This window comes from Euleptes europaea, chromosome 18 (assembly GCF_029931775.1).
Source record: "Euleptes europaea isolate rEulEur1 chromosome 18, rEulEur1.hap1, whole genome shotgun sequence".
In the NCBI taxonomy this organism is placed as follows: Eukaryota; Metazoa; Chordata; class Lepidosauria; order Squamata; family Sphaerodactylidae; genus Euleptes; species Euleptes europaea.
In genome coordinates this window covers 39141801-39159219 of record NC_079329.1, presented here as the reverse complement: position 1 = coordinate 39159219, position 17419 = coordinate 39141801, and the positions used below count along the sequence as shown (strand labels likewise).

General features: G+C 47.1%; 1 protein-coding gene across 1 annotated transcript in view; it reads left to right on the top strand.

Moving 5' to 3' along the window:
• The first annotated feature begins 3755 nt into the window (after positions 1-3755).
• The window catches only part of WNT3 (Wnt family member 3), a 37254-nt gene continuing 23590 nt past the window's right edge, over positions 3756-17419 (top strand). The window contains exon 1 of the mRNA XM_056863213.1: positions 3756-3910. Coding sequence (XP_056719191.1) covers positions 3831-3910 — 80 coding nt within the window. The 5' untranslated portion in view covers positions 3756-3830. The remainder of the gene's footprint in view (positions 3911-17419) is intronic.

Genomic DNA, 17419 nt, shown 5'->3' with positions numbered 1-17419 from the left:
CTGCTTGGAAGAGTTTTTGGGGAGAGAGGGGAGGACAAGGAACGCAGTGCATGCTCAGAGGCACTCTTTCCTCCGTGCCAGGAAAGGTTGCCGCGCCACACAGTCACAGCCGCTGCGCAACAGGTGGTAGTACCGTTTGCTTGTTTGTTTTAAACTTTAAACTTTAAAGTAATTATATATATGGATACCCTGGACTGCCAAAAAAAAAGTGTTTTCTTTATCCTATTGAAAATGTCATTTATGCAAATTTATGCAAATGTGATGAGGGTCACAGGTTACTTGGCAATTGTAAAAGGGGGTCGCGACTCGAAAAAGGTTGAGAACCATTGGCCTAGCACTACTGATACAAGACCAGACCCTTTGACTCTTGGCTAATTAAAAAGGAAGCACCTTTGTTCATAACTTTTCTCTCCTCTTGCCAGTCTTTTAACCTGGAACCCAAAGCAGTTGGTGCTGAGTTCCAGGGAGGTCACTTGATCTCAGACCAGCCCTCTCCCAGACTTGCGCAGCCTCAGCCAGATCATATCCCAGGACCCAAGTATTGATTAATCTTCCTGTCTATTTATTTATTTGTGACAGCACCACCCCTGCCCCAAGGATCTTACAGCAGGGGAGGGGAGAGGGGGAGCTGAGTCTGCACAGATGGAGTTTAAGCTTTGTTTCTGTTGGGGAGGACGGTGAAGGCGATGGTGCCGGGAGCATCTTCTCTCTTTCACCTGTGTGCTCCTGATGAAGGAGCGAGTGCATTTGCCGCCTCTCTTCCTCACTCATGCTGAGCTGGCTCCCCTCCATGTGAGGCTGCCTTCCATTGCTCATCAAAGCCAAAACTGCTGGGGGTGAGGTGGTGGTACCATCACCACCCCCAATCAGCTAACATGTCATCGTCCTTGGGGTTGTAGTGCCAGCCATGTCTCTGCTTGTTTGTGTCCTCCTCTGGACAGGGGTTACGTGACCTTGGGTCAAAGTGGTCCATGTTTTTCATCCTCACCATCCAGGCATGCAGCCAAAGGTTCCCCTGCAAGCTTTTGAATGGCACAGAACACTTCATTGGGCATAATGAAGAGGCGGCTGATTGTCACACCCTTACAGAGTTAAGGTAGGCCCAAGTACGGGCATTTGAGTCATTTCAGGCACCAGAAAGCTGTAAGCATTTCCCCCTTTGGATAGAAAATGGGTCACGCGTGGCTGGACCATGTTCATTAAGTGGAGATGGTTACCCCTACCCTGTGTTCTGGATTCATTAGCAAGGAGAAGGCAAAGCCACCTTTCTGACACACTTTAAATCCCCCCATTTTGAATGCAACCGGAGTGGGGGGGTCAACACAAGGTTGTGAGGGAGCCAGTGGGTTGTGAGGGAGCCCAGATGGTCCGTGCCCCTGGGGTAGCAAAAGGTTCCGGATTTCTTGCAGTAGACTATGGATTAGATCCACAGACCTAACGGAAGGAGCCTTCCTCACTTGCAAGATGAAGGTGGCTTCCACCAGACTAAAGCACCTCCTCTAGTGGAACAGAGACACAGGATCCAACTGAAAGGTTTCATTTCAACTTGCCTTTTTTTCATTCAAAGAGATTGTGACTTTTGAAATTCCAAAGTGTTCCTTATTCCTTCCGTGTCACTGAAGTTCTTTGTTGCCGTTGTCATTTATAAGCCAGCATGTCTGGGACCTCAAATTTCAAACTTCTGCTCTACCATGATGGCTTTGGGAAAGGTGGTGTACAATCCCAGGGATTTCCAAGCAAGTCTGAAGGGACCTGTGAAGGGTCATATTGTTGCAGCCCCCTGGGGTGACTTTGAGCCTGCTGCTCCTCCCGGTTCACCGGTCCACCCAGATGCTGTCCAGGCAGAGAGCAACAAGCGCATGGCCAAAAGATGCATGTCGAGCAAAGAGCTGGCGGTAGCTCTTGCAAGCGAGCCACACAAGAAACTGTAGCCGCTGTCTACACACAACGCCGCATGGTTGTCTACCCCTTGTAGTGAAGGGAGGGTTGTCAAATACGGCCATCAGCCAGACTCAGCACATGAGCACAACTCCACCTGCTAAGGGCCTCTTTGCAGTGTAATGTGAGTTCACACTGCTTTAAAAAAATACCTTATATACTCCATAGAAACACATTCCAGGTTGACCCCGTGGCTATGAGACGGGATGTGTGCTAAAAGATCCAAGTTTCAAAATATCATGAGTAGAGAGTCATTCTGAGCATTGTTCAGAACAAGGTCTGCTGATCTGGACTGTTAGGGGCTGTGTCCTACCATGCTGCTCTGCGAAGTATGGAGCCTTCCTTCATAGGAACAGACTCTTCCCCCACAGGAAAGCTCCTTGGGCGGGAAGAAGGTTCTACCTTCAACTGAACAGAGTGGTGGGTTATCCTCTGCAACTTCAGAATGCAGGCTGGGGGTGGGCTGATTTGTAAAAAATGCACCTTTACATTGCACCCACCCACCCACCCACACACCAAGCTGCTATATGTAATAACCTTGCAAATGTTTAGCTGAACCCTCTCCCTGATCTTCTATTTTTGTTCTGTTTTGTTTTAATGTGGGGGGATCATTTCAAAAATGGAGTCTCCCACCTGCAGTCTCAAGTGGTACAGCCCAGAATCCCCCTTGCCTCCTTTGGTGTAATTGTGCAGAAGAACTCCCAGGGGATTCCTAATGCATGTCTGTATTGTGTACCCATTAAAACTGCAACGTGCAAAATGGAGGCACTTTTCACCAGTGCTTCAAGTTGGTTTTGGCAATTCCGGCATGCATAATTTCAATGTTAAACCTCCACAGGCCAGATCCAGGATCAGGAATCCAGCATGGCTGTCTTCTGCCTTCAGTCCCGCCTTAACAACAGGCAGACAAGCAGGCAAATAGTATGAAGAAGCCTGCAAAAGTGGTTGACATTTCATATGAAAAAGTTCCAGAGTTTCCCAAAAGGCAGACCAAATCCCCAGCCTCCCCTGTCCTAAGATGTGGCAGGCTCCCCACCTTCCAAAAAGATGTAGGAAACCCTTACTGATTATATATGCATATATATAATGCATAACAGTAGCCAAGAGTTGTGTGCAGTATGAGGTATTTTGACCTGTTCTGACCTAAACCCTTGAGACAGAGTGGGGAATAATCTCTAAATTGTCTGTGTATAGATCTGACTGTTGGTGCCTTAAAGTGCACCTGAAGTGTGCCGTGAATTCATGCTTGGCTTCTGCCAACACAGCTGACCCAGCCAGTTGCTTCTGTGCTCTGATATGAAATTCAGAATTCGAGAGAGTATTTCCTTCTCCCCTTCGCCCCCGCCCCCACTGTCTTACCTGGCAAGAGCCTTGCCTTATCAAGCCACGCCAGATGGGTCGTGTGTCACGCATCTCTTGGAGATTTTTTTTAAAGGAGCACAAATCATGTTAGGCTGGAAAACTCTCTTTCAAGGTTTGTCTGTTCCCTTCCCCAACAAGCGGGTGGAATAAAGTTGGGTGGGGGGAGAGAGAGAGAGAGTTGGAATGATTGACAGTCCTGAACTATAGACGCAACCCTTACCTTAGGGCCATGCGATCCCATTGGCTGCCTCCTGACATCCCCAAAGCCCAGCACTTTCTAATAGAAGCTTTGAGTCGATCATAGGGGTGGGGTGGGGGGAAAAGCTTCCCTGAGGTGCATTTCTAACAACGCATAAAGTCATTTTCCACTTCAGGAGAGTTTCTGGGGCTCTTCTGGGTGTGCGAGCACATGAGGGGGGGTGGGGGTGGGGGTGGAAAGGACCTGTGGGTTTTTTTCCTTGTTGTCCTTAAATGTTTTTTCTGCAAACTTCACGGAGAGCGGTCTTCTCCCTGACACCAAGTCTGGACTAATGGATTACCACCTGCTTGGATTAATTTTAGCTTTCCTCATCGGTGACGCAGAGGTCTTAGCAGGTTATCCTATTTGGTGGTAAGACTCTGTTTCCCCCCATCTCAAACTTTCGGGGCAACTTCTTCATTCATTTCCATCCTGTTCTTGCGTGTTCACATTATTCTCTCTTAGTGCTTCACTTGGATTCCTGGATTTGATGCTCTCACTTTGGGGTAATTAATGCAAAAGTTTCACAATGATGGCATCTTGTTTGTCTTCTGGGAGGGTAGTGAGTAGGTATGTTTTGGGTTTTTTTTAACGTGGTTTGAGAACCAGCTTCTCAGCCTCAGCAATTACTACTGTCAAAACAACATCTTGGGATATTACTTTTAATTGCTGGGCAGTTAGGGTGTAAAGGCAGGTCAAAGGATGGGTGCACAGAAGGTATCTTTGGGGTCCATTGCGTATAAGTATTTTTTTGCCTTTTGCAAGGGAATATTGCCACGGCTGCTAGAAAGGACATTCCTCAGATGCGCCTTTTCACTTGCAGTAATGTGGTCATCCTTCCCCTCTCTTCATGAGTCCTAGCTCGGAATAGAAGAATGTGTCCGGCTTTGCCACACAGGTTCCTTCTTGTGAAATATTTGGTTATAAAGTCAGCAGCATTAACTAAAACTGAGGATACTAAACATTCTAATTTAATGAGGTTTTGGATAATTGCAAGAATTTTGGTTCCCTACTTGCACACGCACACACACACACACACACACACACACACACACACACACACAAACAACAACCCTCAAAGCATTTTTCTCTCCCAGTAGAAGCAGCTCTCTTGTGCCTTGCTTTCTAGTGTGCATTAAAACAAAACAAAGATAGCGAAAAAATTGGTCAAAGATTTATCTTATAAAGGGAAAACCATTTTCAGTAATGCTAAATTTACCTTGGGATAATCTGAAGGTATCAGAATTTAATAATTAAATGTTTTGGTCAGTTTCGTTCTTGGTTTGTTTTTACAATGAAATCCATGTGGTGGAAAACATTTAAATAAAATAGAATTGGGAACCATAACAGTTACATTTGGGAACCATAAGAGTTACATTTCTCCGAGAAGGGCTTAAATATGTCGCATTCTAGCCACTGTTTTTATATTATTAATTTCTTGTCCCTTCTAAGCAGACACACAAAAAAATGAGGGCTAGGGCTGAAGCATGGAAACCAGCTCACATTTTGAAACAGGATATTTTGCAACGTAAAACTCTGCTTAAAGCCCCCTAGTAATTATCATAAATTGGAAGGATACATATTTAGCGTTTCTAAATTTACAAAAATGCAATAATATTATTGTTGTTTTATCCTGATATTGTGGGAGTGATAGGGAGACTTAAATCATAACAAAAACAAGTTGTTTTCCTTTCCAAATTGTTCATGAGTCATAAATAGGGAATAAAGCCAGGATATATCTCCCATTTGAGATCACTTCGTTCAGATTAGTCAATTCTCTCTTTGCCCTACTTTGATAAAATCGGCTTCTTGCAGTGTTCATATGGAGACTCTGAAAACAAGGCACCTCTGACTGTCAGAATTTAAAGTGTTGTTAAATGTGGAGGGTTTGTCTTGAGAGCCATTTCTCAGATTGCTGGATGTCGTTACCCAGGGTGTCTGTCTCAGTCCTGTTGAGCTTTTCAACCAAAACAAGCCTTCTGACCTGGATTAAAATTAAACCAGTTTTGAGACATAAAGTGGCATCTTGACATTGCAATACCAATCCTCCTGGTTGGATAGAGAAATATAAGATTAATTTCCTTCTTTTCATTTTGCCTCCCCAAAATTGTCTTTACTTATCCTTAGAACAGCCCAGCCAGATAAAGCTCCCAGCGTATCTTGAATGCCTACACACACAAAAAGAGTTAAGTTCCAGTTTCAAAACCAGGTAGATAATCTATAGAATTCCACTGGGACCTGTATGCAGGATACTTTAGGAGAACAAAACTGGGGATCTGCAGAGGATTTTAAAAAAATGGTCAGCAGCTACTGTAACATTTATATATAACCATCTGAATTAAGGACTACGTTGGTGCTGTTATGGGCTCTGGGGAGAAAACGCCATAATAATTAGAAGTTGGCTGGCCATTGAAAGGCAAAAGTGTGCTTCAGTGGAGGTATGGATGTGTAGCTGAACCAAGCATAATTTGTCCTGAGTAGAGGGGTGTGAGCGCGTGTGCTCTAGATCCGTCTTCTTACTGTAATCTTGTTGGGTATTTTCTCAGTCTTTGCCACTGGCTTCCTTTCTGGCTCAGTGGGTTCATGTCAGTTGATTCTGACTTTTTGCTCCATCATCTTGCAAGGTTTCCTCAGCACTTTACAAAGAGCTGAACTGCGAGACCCCAAAAAAGAGTTTCTTGCAAGAGCTGATCTCCACCTTCAGAACAAATACGTTTTGCAAGAGATTGGCTGTGTGAAAATTAAAACTGCCTACAGACAGGGTAGGTTGGAAAAAATATTGATCCATAGCTGTAATACAGAGTAGCAGTTCAGGCCTTGTTGAGGTTGGTGATTTACAGTGCAATCCTAAAGAGAGTTACTAAATCCATTCATTTCAATAGGCTTAGACTGGAGTAATTCTGCATAGGATTGCGCTGTTAACAAACATTGAACTATGTGATATGCATTAATGCAAATATATGGCAATATTTAATGTGCAGCTTAGTTCTCTTTGATTTCAGCATGGGATGGGGCTGTTGTAGATCAAAAATATATGACAGTGGGCAGGGCTTTTTCAATCCAGATGTGAGAAAGCCCTTCAGTCTTTTCCCTTTAAAAAACAGAACATTCTCACCTCAATTCTTTACATTCTACAGTGAAGTCACAGTTCTGCTTTGGATCCCTGGATTTAAAGTGATAACTGTATTCCAGCAACCTAATCTGAGGTTTCTTGGTTAGGCAGTACCATCCAGATTATGGATTTTTGTTTAGAAGTATGATATTAAGAATGGAATGACAATACTTGCGTGTGGGGGGAGACGTGAAGGTTTCTCATCTTGCTTGGAATTTTGGAGAAGGGGAGAGACGGAGGCAAAAAATAAAGCTTCTTAAACTGTGTAGAACATCAGACTGAACAAAAGCATAAAGATAGCTCCAAATATTTCATGTATTTGTGTGGGAAACTGGTACCATAAGGAATTATGTCTCTTCCTACCATGTTTCTTTTCACTTTGTAGTTTCTAGTGACACTGATCAGTTTCAGTGAAGGTACCTGATGTGTCAGCTGGTAGTTATTTTCCCCATTCATTCGTCATTAAGCTAGGTGGCTGGCAATCAAACTAGCCAGGAGGGATTCCACTGAGAGAAACCTGGCCTTAGATCCAACATATCTTGGTTTTCTACCTCCCCTCTGCTGATGCCCTGAGGCAACCCAAAATGTTATTAAACATTTCTGATCCGAACAAAAATGTCAGTAACCGTGCCCTGCCTGAAAGGGATATTAGAAGAGTAACCGGAATCGAGATTGCAAGTAGCCTTGCAGATTAACAGTGAATTGTCAAGGCAGGAAGATCAGCTGTGCAAAGGCTGAACTGCTAGATCCAAAAGGATGGCTTTGCAAGAGCTCAGCTCTGCAACAATTCGTCGTTTACTATTCTAGATCTGGTGACTGCAGCTGCCCCAATCCTGAATAAATGACACAAATATGACACAATTGCATTCCTCCGCTTTAAAGCAGCTGCCTCAATCGGTACAACTTTTTATGAGGAAAAGCCAAGAAAGAAGCATCAGGACAGGCGGCCGTCATGCTGGGAGGGGAATGGCTAGGAAGGGCTTTGCCTCCAGCTTCAGCGGCCCATTTGAGAGTGCAAAAACACAGACCTGGCTAAAGATGTGACCTCAAACAGGGAGGATGAGCCTAGACTGTGTTTGGGTCAAAACAGAGACCAGAAAAAGTCATTTCCAGGAGGCAGGATAAGATGACAGGTTCAGGAAGCAAGCTGATGCCAGAATTGTGCTGCGGCAAACTGCAGATCAGAGACATGGCAGGGCAGACTGTCCTGGGAGTAAGCCCCATTGAACAGTTGAAATTAAATCAAAAGAGTTTCCGTCTAGACATTAGGACGAGCTTTCTAACAGTTAGAGCGGTTCCTCCGTGGGACAGGCTTCCTCGGGAGGTGGTGAGCTCTCCTTCCCTGGAGGTTTTTAAGCAGAGGCTAGATGGCCATCTGTCAGCAATGCTGATTCTGTGTCCTTAGGCAGACGATGAGAGGGAGGGCATCTTGACCATCTTCTGGGCATGGAGTAGGGGGTCACTGGGGGTGTGTGGGGGGAGGGTGTTATGAATTTCCTGCATTGTGCAAGGGGGTTGGACTAGATGACCCTGGTGGTCCCTTCCAACTCTATGATTCTATGACCCACTTAGGCTTCTGAGTAGACCTGTTTAGCATTCCTCTCTGAGGCTGCAATACTAAGAGCACTGATATAAAATTGGGCTTTCTTCTGAGGAGGCCTGTTTAGGAATGTTCCTGAGGGGTGTTCCCACATCCAAGACCTTGAGGGGCCTTTCCTTAAACCAGTGGCTAACTTGGCTGAAACATACATCACATTTCTCTAATTTCTCAACTGTCTGTCCTATCCCACATCTGGCACATGTGCAGCAATGCATCTGCAGCATCGCTTCCTCCTGCCTCAAGATAGGACCAATGTTACAAATCCGATAGGGCTGAGCCTAAAGGTTCTGTCCCACTGAGGACAGAGCCTTCATTCCTTATAAGGAGTGTCCTCAGATAGAGCATGCTGCTTCTGCTGGAGGAAGGCTCTGCTATTAGTGGAATGTCATTTTGGATGTGTAACCCTTGGCCCCTGCCTCTGGATCTTGAGGTCCCTACCCTTTGTTCCTACTTTTTGACCCATGTGGAACTCACTGCCCCAGGATGTTGCCCCAGGGCAACTGGTTGGCCCCTGTGTGAAACAAGATGCTGGACTAGATGGACCACTGGTCTGATCCAGCAGGACTCTTCCAGTGTTCTTGTAATGTGGAGATGGCCACTAAAAGGGATTCGACACATTCCATGGGATCTCCTGGAAGCTCGTTGCTAGGAGGAAGCAATGGAGGGATGCGTGGCTTCTAGGCCCTTGTTGTGGGCATCTCATCAGTCACTCAAGGGCTGGACTAGATGGTCTGATCCAGCAGTGCTCTTCGTTTGTTCTTATGACAAAAAGGGGAGAGGAAAAGGTGGCTTTACAGGGACCTCACATTCGATGAACACCTGAGATGCCGGAGAACATCCTGGCAATGGAATCATAGCATTAAGTATATCCCACAGAGTCATCTAGTCCGATCCTCATTTGACAGGCTTGCTTAAATAAGACATCTCCAGTTTTCCTCTGAAAACCTCCAAAATGGGAATATTATAAAGAGGAGGGGGGAACAGGCACTCCATATATTCTCAGAGGCATCCATGATTTCTCCCCTTTCTGTAATTCAAGGTAATTGTTCCCTGACCTCTCTAAGTAGCCTTTTAGTTTTTGAAACAATTGGAAACTTTAATGCTGGCAGTTGCCTGTAGTTCTAAAGACCATCTGGCTCAATGAAGAGTTCTGGGGAACTCGAAAGCTTACTCACTGCTTACATGTCATTGGATTCGTCCTACTAAAGGTATTACATGCAAGGAGTTTTTGGTCTACTTTGAATATTAGAGCTACTGATGTCTTCGAAGAGTCATCCTAGAATGGCCATACGGTGAAAGATTTGTTACCAGGTTGAAGAGACAGTTGAGGTATGCTATGTGATTTCTATTCTGGTGTGTTCTTAGTGGCCCGGGTGTGTGAGGAAGGGACCCACCCCCTTCCAGCTGAGGTTGGTATGACCCTGGTTGAGCCTGTCACATTTCTGTTTAGAAACTGTGGGGCGGTCTAGATTTTGCTTATGTGCAGAGTGTTGGGTTTAGGAAGGATTTTCCTCCTCTCCGTTGAAATGAGCTGCTGATCTGTGGGAGAGGACAACACCTGCTGTCCTGCGTAATCTGGCTTACTTCTGTGAGCCATGCAGAACCCTTTTTTTCTTGAGGCACTGTTTGGCAACATCCCTGGATCTCTGTTATCATTTTGAATGTCTTGTGTAGGTTCATCAATCCTCACTTTTTAATAAATATATACATTTGATTAATGTGATTTCATAGTTAAAATTAAAATCAGTTGTGTTGTTGTTGTTGTTTTCCAGAAACCGTAGATTTGTTCAGATTGTTCTAACAAGACCACTTTCAAGGTGGCCAAATTTTGCACCTTGGATGTTTAACAAGGAAGCAGGTGGTTAAGTCTTCTTTATTCATTCATTGTGTCTGTACTATTGAAGTCAGCCTATTATGTGGCTTTGAAATTTTATTGTATTTTGATGTGCTGCTAATTCTGCCTGTGTGTCAATCCTGGCTGATCTATGATCACAACAATATGTGTGTGTGTGTGTGAGAGAGAGAGCCAGCATGCTGTAGTGGTTAAGGTGTCGGGCTGGGACCTGAGAAACCCAGGTTCAAATCCCCACTCGCACCATGGAAGCTTGCTGGGGGACCTCGGGCCAGTCACACACCCTCTGGTTAGTATTTGGATGGGAGACCTCCAAGGAATACCAGGGGCGTGACCTGGTATTGAGGCAGGCAATGGCAAACCACCTCCAAACATCTCTTGCCTTGAAAATCCTACAGGGTTGCCGCCATAAGTTAGCTGTGACTTGATGGCCAAAATATTTTTTTTCCTGGGGAGTAGGGGATTTCATTTGTGTGTAGGGTTGCCAATCTCCAGGTGGTGGCTGGAGATCTGCTAGTACAACTGATCTCCAGGCGACAGCTATCAGTGCTCCTGGATAAAATGGCTGCTTTGGTAATTGGACTCTATGGCATGAAAGTCCCTCCCCTCTCCAAACCCTGCCCTCCTCAGGCTCCACCCCCAAAATCTCCAGGTATTTCCCACCCCAGAGCTGGCAACCCTATTCATGTGACAAGCACACAGTTGAACATATGGCTGTAACAGGTACCTTCTTCTGGGGGCCCATTCTGGATCCATCAGGCAGTGTACTGTTGCGCATAATGTGTAGGGCTGGCCAACTCTGGGTTGAGAAATACCTGGAGATTATGGGGGTGGAGCCCGGGGAAGGCAGAGTTTGGGGAAGAGAGGGACCTCATTGGTATATAATGCCATAGAGTCCACCCTCCAAAGCAGCCATTTTCTCCAGGGAAACTGATCTCTGTTGCCTGGGGATCAGTTGTAATACTGGGAGATTTCCAGCCACCACCTGGAGGTTGGCAACTCTAATAATGTGTGAAAATGCTTTTTGTGGTTCTTTGGAAGTGTGTGTGTGTGTGTGGGGGGGGCAGCCTGACCTTCCCTGCTCCTACAGTTGCATGCGGGTCGTATGCAGTTGGTTGCCGGGAAGGTGTGTCTGGGCAGCTGGAAGGCACAAGGGGAGTTGACCAAAAGGGAGTGGGGTGTGAATGGCTCCTGCCCAGTGACGGAAGGGAGCCCAGCTTTGCCTGTTCCCGACAGAAAAGCTTTAGGCTGATATGATAAATGACTACAAGAGTCATGAAAAATGCATTAAGCTGGGTTTCCCCTTCCTCTAGCTTTGTGCTCTGATAGGGCAGTAGAAGCAGATTTCCAAAAGAAAACAGGAGAAGAGGGCAACAGGAGAGCAATGTGGAAATGCATTCTCATTTACAAAGCAGCTCAAGGTACACAAGAAAAAAGTTCCTTTCCAGAAAACCAGAGGCCTTCTGGGCAGAGCTTTGCAAACCTGAAGCAGTTGACTGCCTAACGTAGTTGCATGTACATATTTGGGCTGGTCTAGAATAGAACTCTTTTGGATACACAGCTTCAGCATCTGTTTTTTATTTGTTTTCTTCATTTATACCCCAGTGGGCCCCTGAAGAAGATTACATTGTTCTCCTCTCTATTTGATCCTCACAACAACCCTTTGAGGGAGATTTTGGTTTTTTCAAGTAACAGCTGGCTTTTGGTGACCCTGTAGGGTTTTCAAGGCAAGAGACATTCAGAGGTGGTTTTCCATTGTCTGCCTCCACATACACCCCTGGTATTCTTGGAGGTCTCCCATCCAAATACGTGCTGGGAGTGTGTGACTGGCCCAAGCAAGTGTCCCTGGCAGAGTGGGGATTCAAACTTGGGATTCCCAGGTCCTAGTCTGACACCTTAAGCACTACCCCATGCTGGCTCTCTGAGGGAGATTAGGCTCAGGGTATGTGACTGGCCCAAAGTCACCCAACAAGATCCCATTGCAGAGTGGGGATTCAAATCTGGGAATCCCAAATTCTAGTCCTGCACTCTAACTGCTACACAACATTATCTGCATCCTGGTTAGTTTCATCAAGAGCGCTTAAAAATGCTTTAGGAAACCTAAGAAATAATCAACCTGTCAATTAAGCCAAATGCACCTGCAGGAGATGAGAGCACAGCTCCTTGGAATAACTCGGCTCCTCTAGGTGTGCATGTATGCATGTCCCTGGTTCATTTTTCTTACAGGCATTTTTGTTACAGGCTCAAGTGTTGTTTTCGATTTTGATGTAAGGAAGTGATTAAAGGCCAAGTTTGAGATTCCTGGAAACACAGCAGAATCAGGATAAGATTGAAAGGTCTGCTTTGGCCCTACCTTTTCAATAGGGTTGCCAACTTTAAACTTGTTCCTTGAATATAGTTTAATCTGTACCAGTTTTCAGATGATATTATTTAGCTCATGCCATGGAAAGCTGCATTTGTGGATTTCTGCATATGGATCCTCTATTCAAGGGGACACCTTTTCTGGTCTAGTTGGCAGTCTTGGTGACACATTAAAAGATAACAACAACTCATGACCTCCATGCTATTCCCCCCCTTTTTTTGCAATTTAATCTTGTGCAAGCCTAAAAGCAAGGCTTTTAAATGTCGCCTCCATCCTCCTGAGCTCCTTTAAAGCTCCCCTGTGGAAATGTGAAGGGTCCACTGGACCTCCATGTAGGAGTGAGTGGGCAGACTAGATTAGTGAACTTCAGGACCCTCTGGTGGGTCAGGGAGCCCCCACAGAGCATCCATGTTGGTTTCGCTGCATTTTGGAAGGCTCTGCATCACACGTGCACAAGTGTCGAGAGCAAGAGCCTGCCTTTCTTTGCATGCATACCGATAGGTTCAGCATAGGATTGCCAACCTCCAGGTGTTGGCTGGAGATCTCCTGGGATTACAACTGATCTCCAGGCAACAGGGATCAGTTCACCTGGAGAAAATGGCTGCTTTGGCAGTTGGAGTCTATGGCAGTATAACCCACTGAAGTCCCTCCCCTCTTCAAACCCTCCCCTCCTCAGTCTCCACCCCAAAAATCTCCAGGTATTTCCCAACCTGGAGAAGGCAACCCTAGTTCAGCAGAATGGTGAGCTGAGATGAGGTCACTCAGTGGTGGAGAGGATTTCGTTAATCTCAGGCAAGTTTAGCAGCCGGGCCCCTCCTCCGAAACGCTCTCCTTTGTCTTCTTTCTCTTCTCCAGGCCCGCTTGGCTCTCTTATACCCACTCCCCCCAGTCCGTGCACTCTTGCGCGGAAGAACTCAAACTTCACAGTGAGGCCTCAGCTTTGGCACCTCTTCTTTCTGTCATGTGACTCTGATGGCACATGCCTTCCTGTCATATGCTTGCAGCTCAGTGGGTCCCGTGCTGTCCCCTGGGCGCTAAGGATGGTCCCGGGCCTGGAAAGGCATTAGACCAGTAGCCTAGGTGGTCCTTTAAGATGGCTTCCACCACCCTCTAACTCTATGGGATCCTCTCCGTAGCCTGGTTCTTGCGTCTGTGACCCGTCCCCCACCCCGCCCCCAGTCTTCACATTCAGAGCCATCGAAACAAGGCTAGCCGGCAATCCACACCACAGCCAAGGATGTTACCTAGGGTTGCCAGCTCTGGGTTGGGAAATACCTGGAGATTTTGGGGGTGGAACCTGAGGAGGGCGGGGTTTGGGGAGGGGAGAGACTTCAATGCCATAGAGTCCAATGGCCCAAGTGGCCATTTTCTCCAGGGGAACTGATCTGTATCAGCTGGAGATCAGTTGTAATAGCGAGAGATCTCCAGCTAGTACCTGGAGGTTGGCAACCCTAATGTTACCTGACTTACAAGTCACCTTGGCTTTGGGAGGAAGTGCAAATTGTAACTGGTGTCAACTTCATACCTTGTTTGGGGGCTAAAAATAAATTCCCAAATCTGGTTCCCTCCAGAAGGAACAACAACAAAACAAGCAGCCGCTTAAAGAGCAATTACTTGAACCTAATGGCCTTCCTGGGGCAGAGAAACTTGCCAGAGCACAGATAGGCAACTACACAGGGCCCCGTGGGTGTGGGCCTTTCAGAGTTGCCCCCACCTTTTATTGTGCATGGATAAATCCTGACCCCCCCCCCTTTGGGCAATAAATGTTCAAGATCTGAACTGGCATTCCTGTCTTTGGCTTTTGAAGCTAAGCACATGTTTGCGGCTGAAATGACCACATTTCCTCAAACAGCACAGCACTAAATTTGCACCTGACCTTTGGAGATGTACCCCCAAGAACCAAAGCTACCAGCATAAATTAGGGGTTTCCTTGGGGTCCGTGACCAGTCTCATCCTCTGTCTGCAATGCCAGGCTTGACATCTCCATGTAGTTAGAGAGCCCTGCTGAGCCCTATTCTCTCCAGGATCAGAGGAGCAGGCCTGTTATATTGGGTTCTGTGGAACGCAGGCAGGATGGTGCTGCTGCAGTCGTCTTTCTTGCGGGCTTCCTAGAGGCACCTGGTTGGCCACTGTGTGAACAGACTTCTGGACTTGATGGGCCTTGGTCTGATCCAGCAGGGCCTTTCTTATGTTCTTAGCATGCTCAAAGTGCCTTGCCTAGGAGTAAACATGATCAAAAGGTGTAGTGATATTTTGGCCTCCTTACCTAAGCATTCAGCATTCGTTGTTTCTAAAAATAGTGAGTCTCCAGTATTTTTACTTGCATAGGTAAGAGAGGAAATGTGTTGGTCAGAGTTGCCAATCTCCAGGTGGCACCTGGAGATCTCCCGCTATTACAGTTGATATCCAGATGACCATGATCAGTTCCCCTGGATAAAATGGCTGCTTTGGAGCATGGACTCTATGGCACTCTATCCTGCTGAGGTCACACTCCTCCCCAAACCCCACCCTCCCCAAGCTCCACTCCCAAATCTCCAGGTATTTCCCAACTCAGAGATGGCAACCCTAGTGTTGGTAGAATATTTTCTCTGCAATTATTCAGTAAGAAGTTAATCTGCTCCTGATTCCAGTGTTCTGGGCAATGAATGCAAAAGCTCTGGGCTGATTGACAAGGACATTTAAATTTTTTTTTTAATCAACATTTCAGACATTACATGGTTTTAAACCAATTGCCGGCATTAAGGATTTCCCACTTCACGAGGCCGTTCTAAAGTATTTTGGCGGTCCCTTTTCTGCAGTTCCAGCGGACAGGCTCAAGGCAAGTGGGCTCAGGAGGGGATGCCGGGCCTTTCTGGTTATGGCTCTGCGGTGCGTAACTGCTCTCAGGTATGCCTTAGCAGCCACCACAGCCAGACTGACAAATCACAGAGAAATGGGCCAGAAGGTTCAAGGGAAGTAGGGCAAGTGTGAATGTCTGGGAGAAGGGTCTCACCCGGGCAGTAGGGTTGCCTGCTCTGGGCTGGGAAATACTTGGAGACTTTGGGGATGGAGCCTGAGGAGGGAGAGGTTTAGGGAGGGGAAGGACCTCAGCAAGGTGTAATGCCGTAGACTCCACCCTCCAAAGCAGTCCTTTTCTCCATGGGAACTGATCTCTGTGGTCTGGAGATCAACTGTAATAGTGGCAGGTCTCCAGGTGCCACCTGGAGGTTGGCAACCCTACCAGGCAGGCTGTGCACTTTGGGCAGCGATGCTCCATCCATAGCATTCCTCAAAAGGACATACCAGCATTGTACCAATGAAAGAACTGGGTGAAATGGGACAGTATGGGACAAGGGGAGAACATGCAGTACAGTATATGGGTCTTGTACAGGCACGAACAGCAGGGGCCACCCCAAATGAACCACCTCCCAATCCACCCTGAGGAGATGAAGGACAGCACACAGGTGGAAGGAGCCTCTTGCTGTCTTTCCTGCCGCAGCTTGAGTCCAGGGTGGGCTCCAGAGGGAGAGACTGGACCTCACAGGGGTGGCAGGAACCTGGAGGAGGAAGCCTCATCACCATGGTAAGGGGATCCTGGACTGGAGCGGTGGTGGCATTCCTCCCCCCCCCCCGCCCCGGCACCACTGCTTGGTCAAGGGAAGGTCTAGAGATGGAGCTTTGCATTTTAGACAGCTTCCCCCTGTAGCTGCTCTCAGCCTTTCTTGTCCGCTCCCCTCTAACTAGAGATCGACTCAGCTATCTTCAGAAAGCTCCGCCCCATCCTGCTTGTTAGGGGTGGGGCTTGATGATCATAGCTGAGTCTCCGTCCAGCTAAATCTGGAGGGAGGAAGGATGGCAGATAGCCAGCCAGCAGGGGACAGATGGGACAGCCAGGGGGCCATGGAGATAACAGTGGGATCTCTGTATTTGTGATGCACCAAATAGTCATTCATGCTTCTTGGGCCACCAGTCAGCCCTGAAGAACCCGTTGCGCCCTTGAAACCTGGGCAACAAATCAGCCAGAGAACCAGGAAGCTCAAAGAGATGATCTTCTGGACTGAATTCCACAGCTTGTTAGGAACCAGCTGTAGGGCTGTTGATTCGGTTCGTCCTGAACTGAAAAACAGCCGAATTTCCCCCAATTCGGCTGTTTTTCTGTTCGGGACGAACCGAACTCAAAAAAGGAGGGAAAAGGGGGAACCGAATTCGCCGACTTTGGGGGTTCGGCGAATAAATTCAGCAGATTCGGGGCTCCCCCCCTCGCCTTCATGGGGCTTCCATGAGGGTGCGCGGGGGGCCCTTTAAATAGATTTGTGCCTCCCGGCCGGGATCATGGGATTCAACGGGGTGTTGGGAGCCTTAGGAATCCTCTGTTTGTACCCTTTGGGTCATCCCTGGTCAGCTGCCCCTCCCAAGTGGCCTTGCAGGGTGCACATGAGCTGGACAATTCTATGTGGATTACATGGTGAACTGACTCCATTGTGGGTCCTGCGGCAGAAGCTGGTCTCCACCCCATGGACAAGAGGGCAAAAGCTTCTTCCAATGATGAAGTCAGGGAAACGGCCCAGTGAGGTTAAGGGTGCTGATCGTGTCGTTGATAAGGGGTGAAAAGAAAGGACCACAAGGAGAACAGCTTTAGAAAGTTCACCGGGCACAAGATGCCAAGTGGCTGCCGACCTTCCCTCGGTCCTCCCTGCCTTATAATGCAAGCATTTCCCATTCAGACTGTGACAGATGATTGCAGAAGGGATGCAGAGGAGATCCTTCCCTTCCATATTTCTTCCCAGCTTTTGGGATCCCAAAAGACCAAGCCTTCCTTCCACATCAGTACGGATACATCAGCAATTCACCTTTCTTCCGTCGTTGATTTCTGGACATTGTTCAGACAACTTCCCACATGCAGTTTGCCACAGAGTCCCGTTGGTATCTCTTGTTTTCCTTTCAGGTTGCCCGTGCTCTTGTTGATATAGGAACAT